We start from the raw sequence: 21,639 nt of genomic DNA, 5'->3' as shown, positions 1-21,639 counted from the left end.
TAAATTGTTGAGGTAATGTAGGGGAGGAAACATCTTTAAAAAAAAAAGAAGTCCAAACTTCTTGGGCAATCCAAGACTATTTAGTCTTAAACTAATTCTGGATATGTGTGTTTTCAGAAGAGTCTTTGTAATTGCATAAAAAATTACTGTGGATTTGGGGCATCTGTGCAGAGGCATGTTATTCCCTAACAATGCATAGTTAGAAGTGTAGGGATTTTCTTTGTTTGTTCACTAATTTTCTTGGCTAGCTGTTCAGGGGGAAAAAAACCCCACAACATTTTGTAATTACACAGGTGTATTTCTTTCCATATGAAAGGAGAGGTAAAATCTGTCACTTACTGAAATAATTCTGCTGAATTGATACATCGCCTATCTACCTGAATTCTGCACCTTTAAAAGTGATGCTGTATACACTCATGTTCCACTACTTAAGTAATTTATATTTTCTTTTCCAAAGGCAAAACAAGAGGTAATTGTCATCATGTTTCTGCATTCATTTCAGAACTATATGTGCCCTAAAGGGTAGAAGCCTGTTAGGCTTCTTTTCCTCTAATTCTGTTTATCAAAACCATGCAATTAATAATATTTTTTTAATACATTACTTTTTTTTTTTTACATCATGTTAACTTCCATAAGAAACACGTAGGCATCTGACAGATAAGAAAATACTGCAGTGCTAAGGAAACAGAATCGTGTACCTTTGGACACTGGGTTGTATGCTCTGGTCTTCAGTCTTTTAATTGTGAAGCATGATTAGTACTAATTGAATCTTCTGTCAAATTGGATTTTACAGCATGGAAAGGAAAGGCAGCTGCTTTCAAACATAATCTTTGCAAAGGCTGTCCATGCAAAATGAAGTTATGCAACTGTTTTTGGAAACTCAAAGCAGTCACTGATGGCGACTGTGGTTTCTCTGTGCAGAGGCATTAAGCCCTTCCACCCTTGCCTTTCCTGGCTGCCGTGGGCACTGAGTACTACAGCTCTTTGAGGGGAAGGCAGGTTGCACCATGAAATGCCACTGCACCACGGTCAAAACAGATTCCAAGCACTTCTTTTTGATGGAAACGGCCTTTGAGTATGGCTGTGGCAGGTTCTGGTTTCCAGCACAGACAAGTCTATGGGTGGAAAGCCTGTTTGCGACCTTGGCTCACGTGGTCTGACCCTGTCTAGGACATTTTGAACTCAAGTCAGTGACAATCAAATCTGTGCTTCTTGCCAATGTGTTTTGAGCAGAGATGTAACAGGTAGCTGTGTCCACCTCCACCATCACCAGTTCTAGTCCTGCTGAGACTGGTGATGAACTTGCTGTGTATGCTGAAAGGGAGCCTGGGGTTTCATAGAGTGTGGCAGGTCTGGTCAGTCTCCCTGGCCTAGTGGCAGAGTTTGCGTAGAGGATTTCTTTATACTGACTTGAACATTTTTCAGGGGAAATTCTAAATTAATCCTCTATTGCTTTCTTTCCTAGATCCAAGTCTGCCCTGGTTTTGCCTTCCAAATCCAGCAGTACCCCAAGGTACGACGGCAGAACCTCACAGGAGGCTGTGCTTAGCAAGAGCAAAACCAAGCAAACCAGTATGATGCGTACACGGTTCGGTGGGCTCCCGGCTGCCAGCGGCAGGAGGGGTTTCCGGAGACCCCCGCTCCTGGCCGGTGCCGCAGCCGGTGTCAGGCTCCCCGGGAGTGGCAGCGGCGGGATGACGGACACCGGTGGGATGGTGGGCGGGACGGCGCTCCCGCGGCGGCGAGTGTGTGCGGGACGTGCCGAGCCGCCCGCCCATGCCCCCGCGCTGCCGCACGCACCGGCAGCGCCCCGCCGCGGCCCCGGGCGCCGGGGCCAATGGGGGGGGCGGCGCGGACGTGCCTACGTGACGCGGGCGGGGGGAGGGGCCTGCGGCCGGCTGCTGCCGCGAGTGTGAGGGGGGTGGGCGGCCACAGCCCGAGCCGCGCAGCCCGGGTCCGAAAGCGCGAGCCGCGGGAGCGCCACAGCCCCCGCCAGCCCGGCGCGCTCAGCAAAGGGAGGCGATGTTGATGCTGGACTGCAGTTCAGAGGTGAGGTTTGGGGAAGGTGGGTCTGTTGTTTTGTCTTACCGGGAGGCAGACACGGAACAGGGTGAAGTGTACTTTGCCTGGAACTGTTCGGAATGTTGGGGCGCTGCCGCTGTCGATCGGTATTTCTGATTATGAGATTAAAAGCCAAAAATGTCATGCTTGGAGCTGTTTATTTTTTTTTTAAAGGGAAGTTTCAAGGAACATGAAGGTCCGACGATTTGCGAGGGGGATGTTTCCTGCCATAATGCAGTGTGCTTAGATCTGCTGTGGCTTAAACTGGCAGTAACATTCTTTCTTTTCCTTTTTTTCTTTGTCTTTTGATTTATTGTTTGTTTCAGTCTGGTAGTTTCAGCAATCTGTTTGAGGCAGGAACCGGTGTGAACGCACCTGCAGATGCCTTTGGTCAGTCTCCAGCTCACCTGGCTGCTTGTGGTGGTGAAGCTTTTTTCCTACTTTGGCAACTGCAGACAGGAGCAAATTTGAACCAACAGGTAAAAAATACATAAGTTTCATTTCTTCCACTTCTAATCTGGTATGTTAGTAATTCCAGTTAATATTATTTACATACTTTTTATCTAAGAGAGGTTTTATAAACAGTTGTATGGCATGAGGTGCCTGGGGTCACTTATTTTAGAGTAAGCTCTAGCATGAACTAGAAATCCTGTCTATATTGTGTTAGCAATTTCATTTGCTGTAACAATGCAATTTTCACACAGTGCTGCATGCAGATTTCCAGAGAACTTAATTCTTTTACACAAATGATTATTTATTTTTCCTCCAAAATTTTGTCCTTTGTACTTCCAGTACACATAAGGATTCTAGCTGCAAAGTTTAATTTACTTATACCTCTGAGCTGGTAGCAAGCTGTTGGTCACAGCAATCCCTGAATGATGCTCGAAGATGCTGTTAATCAGTGTACAAAGTGTATTCTGCGTAAATTATCTTTTAGAAGGCAAAGGTTAAAAAATTAGTATTGCAGAGGACAGTGTTTTTACTTTGTGGTGACAAATACACTAAACATTTAATGGCAGTTATCAAGTACACTCTCTCTCAACTCTCAACAGGCTGATATACACAATCATTTTGAGGGATGAGATAGCTTTATCCCATTCCCCTTCTTCAAATGACTGCTATATGTAAATTGTGTTTTTAGGATTGCCTTGGAGAAGCCCCAATTCATAAAGCAGCAAAAGCTGGAAGTTTGGAATGTCTCGCTCTCCTTGTTGCTGGCGATGCCAAAATTGAGTAAGTGGAGTTACATTTATTAATTTCAGTAACAGCATCAAAGGATGTGTATTTTACACAGTACTTGTTCAGAATGTGCATGCTAAGGCTGCAAATATAGCATGACTACAGCATAAGAGTATTAAAAACTGAGATAAGCACCAAAGTAGCATGGACCATATGCTGTTATTTTGTTACATGTTAAATACCTCTGTAATAACTGCTGAGAGAATATTCCTGATCATAATCTCTCCTTGTTAGTTTTCCATTCCAATGCTGTGCTCATCTTCTTCTTGCCTTTCTGATATAAGCCAATCCTAGTCTGATGACAAATTTATTTTAAAATAATTATTGTTGTATTTAATGCCAGCCCTCTGTATGAGCCCCATGCTATCCTTGACAAACCTTCTTGATATTGATTTTCTGTAGTTATTTTTATACATCTGTCTAAATATACCCCTTAATCGGTGGTTGCTCATAATATATATGCCAGTGCAATTGGTTATTGTTAACTCTGTGTTTCAGCTTGTGCAACAACAGTGGACAGACAGCAGCAGATCTTGCACTTGCTTATGGCTTTCTGGAATGTGCCAAGTTCCTCACGACAATTCAGCACACTCAGACAATGAAACTGAAAGGACGGTGTGGCTACTTGCTAAGTGACAAACATGGCTTGCTGAGAGAGGATCCAACTGCACACAAACAAGAAAGTAAAACCAGCAGATCCATAAGCAGGAAGAGGAGAAGATCAGATGGTGTGTAACACAGTTAGTTTAATACAATTCAGAATAGTTTTCTAAATGTTTTCAGCGTCCAAGTAAATGGTTTTAGACACATAGCAGTTAGATATAGAAGCCTGCTAGTAAGGATGAACTTGCATAGGTAGTTAAGGTTATGGTCTTCTTGGAAACGGACAGTGCATGGGGAATGCCAGTGGAACGACTGCTTTAACAAAGGGGAAAAAAAATAGGTACTCTTACTGGTGTACTGATGTAGAAGCTACAGACTTATTGTTGTTTATTCAGATGACAGATCTTGTTTCCTTGCTGCCAGAAGAAACAGCCTGTAATCCCAACATGAAATATGGGGAATGTGTAGTCTGAAGAAACATGACTGGATGATACATTGAGCAGCCAGATGTGTATGCTGGGACATTGTCTCCTTCTGAGAAGGAGGAAAGCTTGTTTATTGTTACTTCTTACAGAAGAATGTTGTGGTTCCCCCCCAATAGTTGTATTCATACAGCTATAAATAAATGAGCATGTGACAATTAATTCTCTTGATTTTTTTTTCCATGTAAATATGAGAGCAGAATTCATAAAATTCAGTACATATAGCCATTTTTTTCCCACTCCCAAAAGGCCGTCATTGACAGTACCAGCAGCAAACGATGCCTTTGAACAGATTCACAGTGCACAAGACAGCTGGCTGTGTAGAATCTGAAAGGCAGGGGACAGTTTATCTTTTCATCATGAAAGAAATCCATAAAATAAAAGGATTGGGCATTTAATCTGTAAAGATTTTAGCATAGCAAAAAATGCTATATAAATATAAAGTTGCATTAGGGAAAAGAACAGATATTAGTTGCCTAATAAATGCATTTGTAAGGAATGCAGTTCACAGCAGATAACTCTTATTTCTAGAGGTTTCATTTAAAAAAAAAGTTTCTTAATTTAAATTACACCGGCAACGTTTCTATTTCAACTGAGTTTTGATTGACTTAAAGCATTCTTTTGATAAATAACAGGACAGTTTTATCTAGATCAGCTAGTATTCTGACATAGCATGTTCCAGCACAAGAGAGGAATTTAAATAGCTTTTGGTCGTTGAGGTAGGCACAGATTATAATAGGCATCCTTGTTCCAAAACTCTGGGCCCTTCCATCCACAGCAGCCCTGTCCAAGAAAAAGCAAGATAGCTTTTAAATCTACTATGAATTCTAGTATTCTTACTTACTTCTATTGGATTTATTTTACTAATCATTTTACTAAGCTGTATGAATTCTTTTCAGATAGCTATGGAATGCAATGACAATTTTCAGAAAGTTCCCTACATGCCTGGAAACACATTAATGGAAAATTTATTACAGAGACTCTCTCTCCCTCTTCCTACCTCCCCAGCTTAGTTCCTAGAAGTATCATCTCTTGCACTCCATGCCCCCTTCCCACTACCTTTTCTGCTGCTAGAGAGAGATTAATATTATTCTAAAATCATTCTTGCAATTCCCATTTCTCATCCTGAATCCTTGCCTTCTTTGGTAATAGTTGATATTTCAGCCCCAAGCAGAGCTTTCAGTATCAGAAACTGTGCTGTTCATCCTGATTCTGCAGAAAAAAGAAGCAGTCTAACAAAGCTCTTAAGTTTGCAGAGTACCACAGAATTATTGGAGATGTTTTTGAAGAAAACAGCTACAAAATGGTAGTCCACCTCAGTTCCTCCCCAGCCACTTTTGATGAGGAAAGTAGGTTCTGCATGTATTGTATCCTCCTGGACCATTCTCAACAACTGTAGCTGTAACAGCCTTTGGTCCTACACATTCTTTGGAAATTGTTTCTGTTTTCATGTCAAGCTTTGATAATTACAGTCCAGCAAAATGTTTCTTAAAACAGCTTTTTCTGTTGGGCCCACACAAGGATATCAAATAGAGATTCAAAATAAAAGTTACTATTTGCAACTTAATATGAAGAACAGAGAAGAAATTGATTATGTAACACCTATAGGAGATTTTATCCACTTTCACAATTTACATTTCTGACACTATGTTTACTGTTTTGTAACGTGCTGTGTCATCCCTTTTAGTGGCTTTAAATGTGGAAATAATATTACATACCCTTTAGCTCTTTGGAGGTTTTTTCTTTAGAGTTCTCCCACATTTTTGAAACAGTTCAGTACCTGACCTTTAAACATAGTTCAAAGCCTGATCTGAGAATGCTTAGTGTTGGATTTTTTAAATAATTTTTAAAATTTAAAATAAATGGCTATCTTCTCTGCTTCATTTTCAGCATTTTACAGGCTGAACAGATTTTTCTGTTTCATTCAAAATACTAAACACAGTTACTGTATACACTACAGGGTAGAAGAGGGAGATGGGTTACTTCAGATAAAATGAAGAACAGTTGCTGATGTGATACATCTTCTACAAAGACACTAAGTTTCAGAAACCGACAATAAGTACCATGTAGTAGTATGCAGGTTAACTGGGATCAGCACTTCCTCCATAAGGAACCGAGAAGCCATATCATGGCCAATTAGTATTTGGCTGTACATTACTTGATTTATGTATATACATAAATGTGTGTGTATATATACGCATGAAGCCTCACCTTTTCCAAAACAGCATGCAGATCTTCTCCTCCGGTGTAATGTGGGTCTAGAATCAAATATTTTATTTGCCCTGTAATCTCATTCCAAGCCACTCCTAATATCGTGTGAGCTAAAATACCTCCACCTAAAATAAGAGAAACACAAATTGCTAAATTTTTTTTTTACTGGGATTGGCAAATGGGCAAGGCTTAAATAAAAATACATCAACACTTTCTACTAACAGATTAGCTTAGTTATTCAAGATGATTCTAAAGCTGACCTACATAAGATTCTTCACACTATTAAATAACATATCTTTACTACAACTAGGGAAAATTAGTTGTAGTAAGTAAAGAATTTACTTTTCAAATTTCTTCCAAGTCAGCAAGGCAGGTTAAATCCTCAACACTTTCACCAGATGAAGTCAAGAGTATTTCAAACATCTGTTTTGCAGTTTTTCTTTAAAGAAACTTAACTGTATAAAAGAAATCTGGAAAACTTCCTGGTTGTAAAATGACTAAAGTTAGAACAGAAATCAGAATTGCTAGATAAGGTTTATCTGCTGTTTTCTACTAATTTACATCAATGGATATTAGGGGCAGAGTAGTAACTTTTAACTTTCTCTAGCTTGTAAACAGGAAAAAGGGATATTTTGATGAGATGGTCACAGGTCAACTCTAGCACATTTCTTTCAGATAACATGAGAAGTTTATGCCCCTGCAATACTGTAGTAATGACTCCACACAACAGATAGGAATTGCAAAATCTGCAAAAGAACACAACTAAAACCAACCCCCAAACCCCACCTCCAAACAGCCAATCTCCATACCTCCAACAACAAAAAAAATTAAACCAACCTACAAGAGAGCATTACAGGGAAAAACAGGTTACAGCCTAAAAGATTTTTCAATACAGGATTCTAAATTCTTGAAATTCAGACAAAAAGGCTGCTGAAAGACAAAGAATATTTCATAGAATCATAAAATGCTTTGGGTTGGAAGGGACCGTAAATATCTTCTAGTTCCAACCCTGCTGCCATGGGCAGGGACATCTTCTACTATGCCAGCTTGCTCAAAGCTCCACCCAACCTGGCCTTGAACACTCCCAGGGATGGGGCATCCACAACTCCTCTGGTAAACCTGTTCCAGTGCCTCACCACCCTCACTTCTTTCTAACATATAATCTAAACCATCATCATACCAAAGCCTGGACTTCTGGGACCTCTAATTTGAGAAAGTAACACTATATTGTGGAGTATCAAATACGGATTGTAAAAATTGCTAAAATTAATTTTATTAAAGCTGAAAATAATAATATCAATATTACTAATTTTATAAACCACAGCTTGGAAATAGTTCAATTAAAGTTACAGTATTCTTAGGAGTGGCACTTACCTTAACAACATTTAAGATTATTAAAACTGGTCTTAAAAAAAATTTGGATAATATACTTCTCTTCCAAGCAAGAGAAACACTACGCTTCTGTGAGGGGAAGTTTTGGGGAACTGTATGATCTTCTGTTCCTCTAGAGAGCAGAAGTCAGCTCTCAAGTTATGATTTAAAAGCAATTTATAAAAACACCATTTAGATTGACTTTTGTTACCATGTTTAATACTGAGCTTGGGAGTAATACTGAATTAAAAGATACCAGACAGACTAAATTGTATCATTTTTGAAGCTACCTTGGGGAAACCATAATTTTTAATTCATCTACAGTTTTGATTAACTCTTGTACAGTAAATTGAACAGGTTCTAATTGAAATACAATTCAGTGCATGGAGGCCATGAACTTTCACTGCCTTTCTTCAATATTCAAGCACTTACCAATCATAATTGGAGTTCCCTCAGTCTTGAAATGATTAGCAAGCTCTCTTCCCTGCAATGCTAGTTCAGAACCCTTGCTAGGTAAGAAAAACAACAATAGATTTGTCATTCTCACTAGGCTTAATTCTCTAATTATCCATTATACTTGTTAACTGCATAGGTAACCGATTAGAAGGTCACTTGGATTATTACTGTGTCAACTTCCTAAGACAACGTGAAAAACGTTTTCTAATGCAACTCAGAGATCCTGGTAGGACCAATGAATCTGCTGTAAGCCTCGTTGCCACTGTGGAGCATCTGGAGTCATCCAGCCTCTATCAAAGTGTCTGCTGCTCATCTCCCACAGTGGGGACAGCTGGTAAACCCCAACAGGTCCCTCCAAGTGGCTGAAAAAGAGGTTGGCCATATCTATCAACAAGGGGAAGTGTGAAGTAACAGACCTTCATAAGAAACAACAAAAATAAGGACTTGATAAAGGTGTGTATAATTATATCTCTGAAGGTAAGTTTCTACTGTAATTGCACAAGCAATTGCAATATTCATACCCATGTTGGCTTTGAGAAACAAATCTCAAATAACATTAGTAATCTGTTCAAAAGCAACACTGAACTTAGCTTTGTTATATTCTCCCTGCTTTCTTTTTCAACTATGTAGACCAGCCACTAACAAAAGAAATCTAGATGTAAGAGAAAGGTGTGCACACAGTGCATGCACATACTCTAGGATTTGGAACTGAAGACATATGTCTGATGGACACTTATATTCCTCTTAGAAGACTAACAGTACTCCCAAAAGTGGTGACAAAAGCTAGGCAAGGAAATTAATACAGATATATTTAATATCTTGTCATTATAGTTCTTCATAGAGTGGTTAACTTTTTTAAAACCCAAAGAAAGCCTGCACGCATACTTCCCGAGTTCCTGGAGAGATGGATTAAATGCAGATAGAATACAAAACTGGAACTCTGGGAAATGGTGCATTTATGATGGTGGATCCAGGACCCAGTACCAGTGCTGCTGGTGCAGCTGTGAAGTCTTTTTTCCATTAAAGGTTAGAGGTGCTATGTGAAATAAACCCAAAACAAAAATGTCATCCACTGCCAGTGACCAGCTAAAAAAGATGCATGACATTTTCTTCTTCCCAGCATGGTATTGATGTTGGTTTTTCATAATCCTGAAAACAAACTGGTGTTCCCTTGTGGCAGCACTATAGGCAATTCTACTCAGTTCACAAAAGAATTTATCCTATATTCTTATATACAGGAATAAAAATCTTCCTAATGGCAGGGTCTGTCACAGCTATCAAATAATAGCTGGATCATCTGCAAATACAAGCTCTGGAACAGAAACAAAGATTAAGATATTTAAGAACTGAGCTATTTTCCTAAGATTAAGAATCCCCATCACCATGCTTATTTAGAATATTTACAGTGGAATTTACTCTAAATACATGAGTAGTATTTTGACTTGAATTTTCATATGCACTATGTTAGTATATGTTCTTTATTTCATGACTCTTATTTATCACAACATGTTCAGGGATTTGTTAGTCTGCTTGGTGTTGCCTCTGTGATAAAAATCTGGTAATTTTACTTCTGATAAATGCTGAACATTATTCTTTTTGTCCAAAAATATCTTTGTAGGGTCCTTCATTGTCTATAAGATGATCAGATTGTCAGAATGAAAACAAATTCCTTGTTTTATTTGTCACACAAACCCAAAAAAGACAACATTATTTCCAGGCTGCTCAGCAATTCACCTCAACCCTCAGGAGTTAGCTCTGTGGACACAGCAATAATTTATCAGTGTGCATTCAGTTCTCTGTGGCTACCAGACTCTTTGTCTGCTTCAAAAATGTGATGCAAAGAAATAGGCTGAGTTCCATATCAGTTTGCATATCATTAGGCAATTTATAGGATTAAGCACACCCAATGGGAGCCACATTTGTAGCTTTATGAAACTGGGCAGTTGGCATACCCTTAAGCAATTTATAGCAACTGGAAACTGAAACCCCAAGCCTGCAAGAAATTTAACACCACCTTCATCTGCAAGCATTTAGCAAAAAATGAAGGGAGAATATAAAGCTTATGAACAAAGAACCCTTAAAGGATTTATCTCTTTAATTATTCCTGTTCTCCCAACCACTGTAATCATAATTTGCTTTTTATGGCATTCAGTCTTTTTAACAATTACTGAGCTACTAAACAGTTAATGATTCTTACCTGACAAATAATATTTTAGATGTTATTCCAAAAAGCTGATTCAGAACAAGCTGTACCTCAATTGAACCAATCCATTGCCGTGATCCAACAAATGCTGCAGGCTTGTCTCCAGCATCAACCAGTGCCTTTGCAGCATCATGATGAAGAAGAAAAACAAAGAGCAACAACATATAGTAGGGAATTCCACCACATTTTTGTGAATAAAGTTGGTTTATATTTATGGAAATGTGTCTTGAACCTAGCCAGTCAAAAGCAGAAAATAAGTATCAAATACATTCACTGGGGTTCTGTTTTGGAAATGTCCCTTTAAGCAGTAACACAGAACAGTGTCCATAAGCACAGACTACAAACCCAGGTCCACAGGCAGACTTCAAGCTGGGATGGTGAGCACTGAGCTGCCTAATAATGCATCACTTGGACACTGCAGAAGCCACTTCATAGACTGAAGGGCTTGGATTCCTATTCAAAGCATCTCAGAAAAGGATCCATAAAATAGTGCTCTGAGAAAGAGGCCACTGAAATACACCAAAAGTTGTGGTTTATTTTAAACTCTTCTCTGTTCTGAGGCTTATATGCTACACGCAGCACTTGAGAGGGTCCTTTTCTGCTCAGGATACAAAGCTCACAAAGTCTCCTGCAGGCTACTGCTCTCTTCTAGGTGCCTAAAAATATTACAGGAGTGCAGAGACTTTAGGAGCTTTTAGCTTTAGATCTGGTCTGAGCAATGTTCAGGAAATGCAGTTTTACCTTTAGTGTTCACATCCTTGCTAGGTAGGATGAAAGTTGTTTTATGAACTGGATTAAACTTTGCTAAAGATGTTCAGTTAACTAATAGAACACAAAGAACCATTTTTAGAAGATGGAAGATAAATGCAGTATTTCTGGATAGGCACACAGTATTAGTTACCCAAGTCTACAGTTTTTCTTCAGTGCTCTTAAGAGAAATGAACACATTCAGGTATGTAGTTGAATTCCAAATAGAAAAAGAAGAGTTCAAAAACCAGGAAAAGCATACTGCTCTCAAAGGCAAATTTGCAAAAGGCGTCAGTAAATTCATGCATAGCATCTGGGGACTAATCCAACTGTCACTGAATACAAAAGTCAGTTTTAAAACTGATTTTAGTATGACACACTGGGTTCTTCGTTCTCTTTTCATTTGGCAAAAACACTGAAAATGTCATAATCTCAGCTTCTAAAAGAACAATAATCCAAGGAAACATTTAAAAGACTATTTTAAGGAGTCTTATTTGTACAGATAATGTCATTCAACAGTGATAAACATTTGCAGACAGATCTCCTATAATAAAACTCGTTAAAAACAGTAACTCAGAACCACTAGTTCAATTTAAGGGATAAATTAAAAATATCATACAAATCAAAATATATGGATTGGATCTTTAAAAAATAATCTACGCAAATATTTCTAGACAAATATGCATAAAATAATGAATCTCCTTAAATGGTCTATACCTGTTGAATTTCCTTGTGTGTTGGTATAGGTCTATCAATGTAACCTTGGTGCTTGAACCAAGAGCAGATTGTCTGCAAAGACCTATAGGCACAGCCCCAACCACTGTCATCAGTCCGATCCTGCATATAGTGGTGATAACTATACACACCATGTACTAAGTAAACCTGCACAGAAAGAGATAACACAAAAGAATCTGATCACACTTGCATCAGTTTTCAGAGAAGTCATATGACCTGTCACTTGCACTGTAAAAGTTTTCAGCTGAGGACTGCAAATCTTTGGAAGAATCAAAGGGCCATTATTCACACATGATTACTCCTCCTGGTTTTGTCTCGTAAACATCTCTGTTCATGGTTTCAGTTTCTTGTCCTGGTTCTAAGAAACTTTTAAAGTACATGCTAAAAATGTGTACATCCTTTTCCAAGAAAATCCAATTTCTTTGGGACAAATATAGCAAACTAAAGCAATGCCATTTTGCGCAGAGAAGCCCTTTGATTTAAAAGGCTGGGCCAATTATTTCACTTTCTCATCTACACAACACTGACGATCTAAGTTACTGCTTTTAATAACAAACTCAAGTAAAATAAAAAGTACTTTCTCACAAATGTTCAACTTAAACTTACCATACCAGGCTCCATACCAGGAGAATTAAGATGTAAGTGTGGATTTCTGAGATATCCATCTTTATATGGTTCATCTGGAAAATGATAAGCATTTGCTCTCTTGAAATATGGTCTGTCACAAGGCAGATTGTATAACCCATGCAATTCCTACATGCAAGTTTGAATAAAAATAAAGAGCACAATTCAAATTTTGGATTACAAGAAAGATCAAATTGTAAGTAGCAACAAAGACATATATAATTTTAACAGCGTAGCTTAGCAAATTATTAAAATATGCTTAACTAAACATTCAGCATGTATGTTTACTACTAGATCTCACGTCTCAAGGGAAGCTCATGCAGGCTTACCTCCTGTCTAAAGGGCCCACTGTTTTATGTAGTCCTGTTACATAATGCCTGCCACTGGAGCCCCACTGAAGACACCATGAGTAACAAGTTTGTTATGGAAGTATGATAAAATACATCACGGAAAAGAATTACAGTTTTATCTATGTAGTAGTGTAGATAGATACACACACTGAATTATAATCTTAACTGATACTGAAGACACACAAATACCTTGTATTGAGACAAACTAAAGATACTGAGCTTATGGCTCAAGCAGATTCAGTCTATTTTTAAATCTCTTAAGCCCTGTTTATAACACAGCAGCCACATTTAAAGAGATATACTGTCTTATTTCACAGAGCTTAAAAGTGAAAGGAATGATGAGATCATCTAGGATAATGTGTGTAACACAGGTAATACATTTTAGGCAGAGGTAACACTTTCCATCAGTGGGTAAGAGTGAACAGCAGACAGAGAGCAGGAAAGACAGTGTGCCACCAGTGCCTGAGGCCTCTGCAAATGCAAGGCTAGATTAGGTTTTATAGACCTAGGAATGCTTCACACAGAAGAAAATGAAAAATCACCACAGCTTCTACATCTCTAAACTGGCAGAATATTCTTTCCCTGCTCTCAGTATGTGTGACCTGGTTGAACTCAGTCTCAGTCTGAAGGTTCTGCCCCATCACAACATTCTTCCACCTCATCCTCCTTTTTCAAGATGTGCCAACCCAGAAGGCAAAAACAAACCAAAAGCTAGCTAAGCCTGGTCAGCTGTAAGCCACAAAAAGCAGCCCCCTCCAAACAAACAGACAAAACCCCCACAAAACCCCAAGAAAGAAACCAAAACAAACAAATCCTCCCAGCATTAACCCTTTCAGGACATGTGTTAAAGCCTGAATGTAGAAAAACGCTACACATAATCTGATATTCTATCATGGAAGTGAAGAAATTCAAAGAATACTGTACTGGATAGATAAAATCTATCTAAACCAAATTTTATGTACTTTTAAAGTTTTTATTGTTCTCTTACCAAAATGAGATCTGGCACATATTTTATAAAATAACTTCTAATAAATCAAGCTTCCACATTCAGTATGCTGCTTTGGTTACAATAAAAATAAATTTAAAAAAAATAACGTTATCTGTTAGTATTTATTCTGCATTGACTAAATGAAAAGCTTTACCACTGCTTCAATTACAACAATTAAAAATAAAAATAAAACTGTTGGCTTCACCTTTCTGTAACTTTCCAGTTGATCATCTGAAATACCTGTAGGGTATGAGATTGTTACAAGATGATTTTTTCCTGGTAACATGAAATGAAATTGTTCTGGTACCACAATTGATGTTCCTTTCACGTATTTCATGATACATCTTTCCATGTCATCTAATTGCCCATGAATTGCTTTCACCAGGAGATTTTGTACCCTGCAAAGTCCAAGGGAGAATATTAAAAAAGCAGAGCAGCGATGGTGGATCATTTTCTCTCATAGCTCTGGCAGTTATGCAATACTTATATGCATATCTGCACCTGGTCAGATGAATGTACTACTTTCCTGCTTCTGCTCCCACAGGCAAAGGCAGAGCCTCACCATGCTTTAGTCAAGGCATGTCTGCACACAGAAACCAGTCCCTAGTGATTCAATCCTCCAAAGTGCAGGTATGCTGTTTTTTATCAGAAATACAACCATTATGAGCATTTGCCAAAATAAAAATTACATATATGACTACATGGGGGTTTTTTTGTTTGGTTGGTTTGGTTTGGGATTTTTTTTTTTTTTTCCATTTTATCCACCCCATTTAGTATTGTTCAGAGTCAAATCCTATGGGAAAAATACAAGGAAAAAATACAGAGGCAGCTTCAAACGTTTTCCATCTGCACCCACCCAGCTGCAGTCCCTAGTGTATGGCTGAGATTAGAAAGACTCATCAAATAAACCCCAACTCTCACTTTTATACACCTCACACACTTACAAGAATTTTTAGAACATTTCCCTGCCTTTCTCATTGCTAAGTAATAGTTATGAGTTATCAAATCTATCAGCATTGATGAACTCAATTTTTTGCAGGCAGCAAAAGGATTGTTCTCAAGATTATTAAAGGTAACAGCTGTCTACATGAGCTTTTATTATTTACACAGTTAAAATTCCACTCTAAAAATACTATATACTTTTCATTAAAATGATGAGTGAAATACTTTCACTTCATTACTTCAAGAAAAAGCAGAAATGAAGCTGAAAAATTACAAGTTCAGGATAACACTTACTTTCCCCACGTTTCTTCTGGAGAAACAGATACAACAACATCAACTGGTAATGTCATATTTATGTAGTGGTGTTCCTTATTTTCCCTTTCAATGATTGGAGCCAAAGCAGCTAAAGAAGATGTCATTTCCAACATGAGGTCTACATTGACTATCTGCTGCTGCAGAGAATAAAGACACCAATAGGACATCTGCAACTACACATGCATCAAGTAGGCAAAAGAAAGATTGTAGATATTTGATACTGAACTCAGTAATGAAATATCTGGGTTAAAAAAAAGTTAGAAACATCAAACTTCTACGTGCTGATCTACCATAGGTGGACCTCTGCACTCACATTGAGTCTCAATGACTTTAAAATGATTCTTTTAACTCATGTTAATGTCTACTTGTGCACAAAATAGCCCAGGGAGGGAAAGTCTGAAAATGTTTAAATGATAAATTGTCTCACATAATTTTTTACTGGGGTGAGAGACATACCATATCTTGTAACTTCTTATCCTTCTTTTTGCCAGGCTTTCGTTTGGTCTCGTCATCTTGATCAAATCTGAAGTATCAACAGAAAGAGAAATTACTATAATAAGAAGTTAATCTGCTATTCCCCCCAATTCTTAATATACTCACTGGATAAATCGTGTTATCTCCTTACATGCAGACTCATCAGTCAGATCTGGAACTGTGGTCATACCATTGTTAGGCCACACATACACTGAACTGTGGCAAATTCTTAATACAAGAACCTCTGAGGACAATTTGTTTGCAAGATCACTGAAAACATATCCTAATGCCTTTTTTGTTGATGCCTCTGAAACACAATAAGGATACAATTAGACTAGAAAATTCCCTTGCTCTTTTTTTTATAGCTGCTGGGTATACATTAAAAAAAAAATTTTAACTTGGAATAAAACCCTAAATGCTGTTAGGATGAGGAAAATGACTAGGTAAACAAAAACTGATGTGAGATTTCACTTAGCAGGTCATACTCATACCTCCCTGAACAAAAGTTCTCTTTTCTCTCAGATGTCAAATACGAAGAGCTGAATGAATTACAGAAGAATAACCTATTCTGCAGTCAATTCTCACATCTATAATTCTTAACCAAGCCTACAGTTGCAAACAAACTTCTACGTACAGACAAACTTTTAACTAAATCCCGGAAAGATTCAACCTGAGTCACATGTTTCTGACTTCATATCATTGTTCAGAAATACAAACAGACTAAATGTTTGGAAAAGCAGAGCCTACATTCCAACTGAAGACCAAGTTCTGGCCAAAATAAACCTGCAACTGTAACCCTGATCTGCCTTAAACTTTATTACTGGTATAGACAGTTGGCTTTCAGAGCTTGACTTGACTATTTAAGTTTTATCCACACCTTACAACCTGAACCAATACTGCACATGACAGAGCAACTTTTGCACATTACCCACATTTTTTCTTCACTGAGGAGGTTAAAGACCTTTGCTTAGAATACAAAAAGTTAAAAAAGCCTAACAAGTCACCAAAGACTATACTGTATATCTTTAATCCTTTAACTTCAGTTTGGTAAGTATTAGATAACTTTTGCACTAGAAGTATGTTAAAAATTACAGTATTAGAAAAGTCAAAGGAAAACTGCTCCAAAAGAAAAACGTACTGCCTTCAAAGGGAATGGTGTGTCATATTTACACACTAAGAGCTGTGAATACCATGCATCTGGACAATTCAAATACCACTCTGCTTCACTGCAGTTAAAGTTCACTACACTGTAAACTAAGCCAAATAAATAGCCCTTCTTTGAGGATGCAACTCACAAAATGTTGCTTTGCATAAGGCCAATCTATTCCACACTTCCACTGCACATCATGACCTCAAATAAGCCCAAATTCCTTTTCAAGGTTCACTAACATGGAATTCAGTGTCTCTAGCAGACTTGTCTTTTAAAATGCAGAATGAGTGGCATTTGAACTAAAGACAACCTCCTTCCACATGGCAGCTCACCATATGACAGCTCAATAGGTCGCTGATAGCTTTGAGCTGACTTTCTGAAGAGGATGTCACATTACTGTAACAGTGTGGGACTAGAGGAGCCCCTTAACACCATATGGACTGGTCCCTTGTTATTAGGTGGGAATTGCCGTAGCCAATCCCACCTAAATTCAGTAGGCTGACTAGTTGACTTATTCCCCTTCTCTATTTCTCTAGGAAGACTGGACCACAGTCCCAAAACTGTATTAATACAATCTTGTTATAACCAAATTCATTGTTGTTTAATTATTCTCTGTCTGCTTTGAATTTCAGGGTCAACTTTGCAGTCAAGCTGAAAATAAAAAACATGATGGAAAAAGATTGCCAGAAAATTTACGGAGACAAAGAATAACATTTTGCGTACTTAATTGTTACAGGTTTTGGAAGAAGCACTTAACAGCTGGTGAAATGCAAACAAAATAAATATCTTAACTAGTTTATTAATAAAAGTTTATATAAATATTAAGAAATCTATTAGTCTAATAGACACACCATCAGTAGTTGCTAGCTGAAATGCAAGATCCAAGCCTCCTCTTATCCTGAAGAGTATATCCATAGCTTCTAGAATTACCTAAGGAGAAAAAAGAAGCAATGAAAATGAATAGCCACTTCAACATGCCTTCTCTCAAGCCACAACTGACTGCTGTTTTACCACAGTATGCCAGCACACCAGCAATTATTGCAGTTGCTCTGGTTACAAGAGGCCAGTGAATAAACAGGGAAGTGAGTGGCACAGCAACACACAGTTGTTGGAGCCAGTACCTGAATTACATGAGTACTGCTACAAACACAGTCCTTAGAACACACTTCCTGCCTAAACAAAAAAAATTGTAATTCTATACTTCTACCATTTAGAAATACTTTGGGCAAAATGTCTTTTTTTCAATCCAAACGTCATATTTCCCATAATATAAATCCTCTTCCAGCTCAAGTAAACCAAGGACTGCTCTAAGCAGAAAGGTAATTAGGCACATCTGTAAATATGCATTCATCTTGGTTAGGAAATCACAGCTTCAGGAGAAGGGGAAAAAAAAGGGGGGCAGACACATACACAACCTGTAGAACTATGGCCAAGTTTCACATTTGACAGGAGAGCCACTTATGCCAGCATAGAGATCACCCAGCTGTTTGCCCCCTTCCAAAGTCCCCACTCTGTGTCCTCAGAACTGCTCATTGCAGACATTTTAACATGAACTTCATCAGAGAACTCATGCAGATGGAAACCCATCCTCTTATTGACAGAAGACAGATCAATTCCCAGTCACGTTCAACACAGTGGTACAAAAACAGCTGTGGCAGTACAGAGAGGAACAAAAGGTGACAGCCCAGATGAGTGTGGGTATTCCTCAATCTAAGCCCAAAAAGAAATGCTTCACAGCCTTAATTGCTCTAACCCCCCCCCACCAAACACCTATAAGAATAATTACACTATGACCCTTTGGAAAGCCTTATCACATAACTGTTTACTTACAAAGTATGAGAGACTTCCAGGTGCAATGTTAGTGTTACTCATGAAAGAAACAAAACATAGGACTAACTTTCTTTTCATTAAAAGTATTCTAAAGAGAAATATGCAAGATATGCATACCTGATGAAAATATAATCATCTACTACACTTTTAGTTGTGGGCAAAGGATTTTCAGGTTTTAGTGACTCTGGAGCGCCAAAGTTCTACAATAAAGAGTTTGGTTCCTGAAGCATAACTGTGAAGTATTTTAGATAATATAGTTATCTACATTAATAGGGTCTTGGAGTGTGGGATCCACAAGTGCCTGAAAGAATGTTTGCATGAGCAAGATCTTTCTATTTGAATTATTATTATGCAAGAATAACATTCATGAATAAGCAGTAGAGCTTTGCAAAAGGAGGAAGAGAGGATCTGGCCTTTTGATAGTGGCTCCTCATGGATGATCACAGGATGGGTCAGGTTGGAAGGGACCACAGTGGGTCAAGCAGGGGCGTCCTAGAGGACATTGCACAGAATTGCCTGCAGACAGTTCTCGAACATCTCCAGTGAGGGAGACTCCACAGCCTCTCTGGGCAACCTGTTCCAGTGCACAGTCACCTGCACAGTAAAGAAGTTCCTCCTCGTGCTCAGGTGGAACATCCCATGCATCAGTTTCTGCTCGTTGCCTCTTGTCCTATTGCTTAGCACTACCGAAAAGAGCCTGGCTCTATCATGATGAGGTCTTCCGCCAAATCCCTGACTAAAGCCACGCAGACCGAGACCCCCAGGGCGATGAGGAACAGAGCTGCCAGCGGGGAGGAGGCGGCGGCAGCGCGGGAGGCGCCGCTGCCCCCGTTTGGCACAAGCCAGGCCGTGCGAAGAAGGGCCCGAGGGGCTTTGACACTTCTCTCCGAGGCGCCCCTGGGGCTGGAGGCCCAAACGCCGCCGCCAAACCCACCTGGCAGTGGGACACAGCTCCCAGCCCGCCAGAGCACAGGGCGGGCAGCCCCGGCGGGAGCACTCCCGTCCCCGCCGAGGACGGACGGACGGACGAACACTAACCCATCCACCCACCCATCCCTACCCCGGGAAGGGGAGATGAGGGGAGAGGGCGGACTTCACACGTCCGTCAGAGCCGCCGCGGGGCCGGGCCTGGCCGCGGGCGCATCCTCGTGGCGCACCCTGGTGCGCACGCGCGCTCCCGCCTGTAAGGGGCGGGGGCAGCCTCCCGGGGGCCGGCGCGTCCCCGCCTCCCCGGCCGCGCCCCCGCGTTACGGGACCGTGGCTCTCGCCGTGCTGCGGCCGCCGACCCAGGGTCTTTCTCGTACGGCCGGGCAGGACGGGCCGCCGTGCCGCACGGTTCCCTATGGAGTCACCCGCCTTCCCTTCCCTTTCCTGTGGTCCTGCTGGGCTTCCCGGCACTGCGGCAGAGTGCCTAGAGCTGAGCCTTCTTTCGCTCGGGCGACCGTAGCTGCACTGAGCCCAGTGCGTCTGCGGCAAGATTGTGATACCTCCTCGCTATTTCTGCAAATTCCTTGGAAGACGCTCCAGAATCCCTCTTGCCCGCCTTCTGCTTTGCGTTACTGCTGCTTCCAGGCCAGGCTTGTCCGCATCCACCTTCTCGGCCGCATCAAGCTGCTGAGGTCCGGATGTCGTCCCCATTAATCCCTCGATCAGTGCTCTGTGCGTTACGCTGTAGAATTTAATTCCAGGTCTGTTTATTTTCGATAAATTATTCCTATCCTCCTCCTCAAAAATACCAACTAGCTTCATAACAGCGAACCCTTCAGCTGGTCTGCAGAGGTCAGTTTTCTGTCGTCTGTGGTTGTTTCTTTCTCTGCTGTCACCTGCCCTTTGGTTCCTCACCCAACATCTCTAAGTACCAACATTCAAAGAACAGCACTGAGGTTACCCAATGAAGCTTCACCATGTGAACTTCCACACATTGCAAAAAACCAAACCAAACAAACCCCCCCCCCCAAACCGACCCCAAACAAACAAACCACCCCCCAAAAAACAGTTAAAGAGTTAAAGACAGTTTATTAGGCAAAGCAAAAGACACACACAGAGGCAAAGCAAAACAAGGAATTAATTCACTGCTTCCCATGGGTAGGCAGCCATCCCCAGGAGAGCAGGGCCGCATCGCGTGTAACGAATACTTAAGAAGACAAACGCCATCACTCCCAATACCCCTCTTCTTTCCCCCACTGATGTACTGACCATGATGTCCTATGGTGTGGAATATCCCTTTGGTCAGCTGGGGTCACCTATCCCGGCTGTGTTTTCTCCTGACTTCCTCTGCACCCTCAGTCTCCTCACCAGTGTGGCAGTACAAAAAGCAGAAAAGGCCTTGGCTCTGTGTAAGCACTGCTCAGCAAAAACAAAAGACATCTGTACATTACCAACTCTGTGTTCAGCATAAATCCAAAACACAGCCCCATAGTAGCCTTGGGGAAGAAAATTAACTCTACCCTAGCCAAAACCAGCAGAGTTATAAGTGTGCTGTTTCTGATGGGACAGACTATGTGTGAGTTCTGTATTCAAAACCTTCCGTGGCTATTTTAGATGTGGATTTGTCAGCTCTTATAGAAATAGGAGGCTTATATGTGTGCTTCAGTCCACAACTGAAAGCACTGAAAGGTACATTCTTCCTGGAAAGAAGTTTTATACTAGTTCAGGAACTGGATATGGGTAACTTCACAGTATTGCTTCTTGCAGAGTATTTATTAAATGGTTCTTGAGGTCTGAACACCCAAGTAATGAATTTTGGTTTTACGTTTATGCAGATCTTACCATGGATGAACATGAACCTGATGAAGTAGAAAGAATAAATGCAAAGGTAAAAATATTTTGTTTTAGTATGTGTTAGTGATATGATTATT

At 40.0% G+C, this 21,639-nt stretch overlaps 2 protein-coding genes across 4 annotated transcripts; one reads left to right on the top strand and one right to left on the bottom strand.

Moving 5' to 3' along the window:
- The first annotated feature begins 1,974 nt into the window (after window positions 1-1,974).
- Window positions 1,975-4,547, top strand: ANKRD37 (ankyrin repeat domain 37). Its single transcript, XM_008924763.3, has 5 exons — window positions 1,975-2,049; window positions 2,388-2,540; window positions 3,203-3,294; window positions 3,799-4,028; window positions 4,299-4,547. The coding sequence occupies exons 1-5, from the start codon at window positions 2,023-2,025 to the stop codon at window positions 4,340-4,342; spliced, it is 546 nt and encodes a 181-aa protein (XP_008923011.2). The 5' UTR covers window positions 1,975-2,022; the 3' UTR covers window positions 4,343-4,547.
- On the bottom strand, window positions 4,548-19,849 carry UFSP2 (UFM1 specific peptidase 2). Of its 3 annotated transcripts, none has more exons than XM_018070259.1 (12): window positions 19,716-19,849; window positions 17,803-17,881; window positions 15,928-16,108; window positions 15,784-15,850; window positions 15,307-15,464; window positions 14,276-14,468; window positions 12,715-12,861; window positions 12,091-12,255; window positions 10,621-10,745; window positions 8,400-8,476; window positions 6,597-6,721; window positions 4,548-5,168 (listed from the first exon to the last, which is right to left on the bottom strand). In XM_018070259.1, the coding sequence occupies exons 2-12, from the start codon at window positions 17,864-17,866 to the stop codon at window positions 5,082-5,084; spliced, it is 1,389 nt and encodes a 462-aa protein (XP_017925748.1). In that variant the 5' UTR covers window positions 17,867-17,881; window positions 19,716-19,849; the 3' UTR covers window positions 4,548-5,081. The 3 variants fall into 3 exon arrangements, with proteins under 3 accessions (XP_017925748.1, XP_017925737.1, XP_017925743.1); XM_018070248.1 differs by lacking the exon at window positions 19,716-19,849 and adding an exon at window positions 19,376-19,538; XM_018070254.1 differs by lacking the exon at window positions 19,716-19,849 and adding an exon at window positions 19,376-19,538 and having other exon boundaries at window positions 15,307-15,461.
- Between the last annotated feature and the right edge of the window lie 1,790 nt (window positions 19,850-21,639).

This window comes from Manacus vitellinus, unplaced genomic scaffold, assembly GCF_001715985.3.
Source record: "Manacus vitellinus isolate BGI_N305 unplaced genomic scaffold, ASM171598v3 scaffold_0_pilon, whole genome shotgun sequence".
NCBI classification, from domain to species: domain Eukaryota; kingdom Metazoa; phylum Chordata; class Aves; order Passeriformes; family Pipridae; genus Manacus; species Manacus vitellinus.
Note: the sequence above shows the minus strand (reverse complement) of the source record. Positions and strands in the feature narration are given on the sequence as shown.

Coding starts and splice junctions, on each gene's coding strand:
- UFSP2 (XM_018070248.1), bottom strand. CDS start 19,426: ATGCATGGGATGTTCCACCTGAGCACGAGGAGGAACTTCTTTACTGTG. Junction 10,746..12,090: donor CACACAAGGAAATTCAACAG/GTATAGACCATT, acceptor GATGCTGCAAAG/GCACTGGTTGATGCTGGAGA. Junction 6,722..8,399: donor GGGAACTCCAATTATGATTG/GTAAGTGCTTGA, acceptor CTCTTATTTTAG/GTGGAGGTATTTTAGCTCAC.
- ANKRD37 (XM_008924763.3), top strand. CDS start 2,023: ATGTTGATGCTGGACTGCAGTTCAGAG. Junction 2,541..3,202: donor GAGCAAATTTGAACCAACAG/GTAAAAAATACA, acceptor TTGTGTTTTTAG/GATTGCCTTGGAGAAGCCCC. Junction 4,029..4,298: donor GAAGAGGAGAAGATCAGATG/GTGTGTAACACA, acceptor TTGTTTATTCAG/ATGACAGATCTTGTTTCCTT.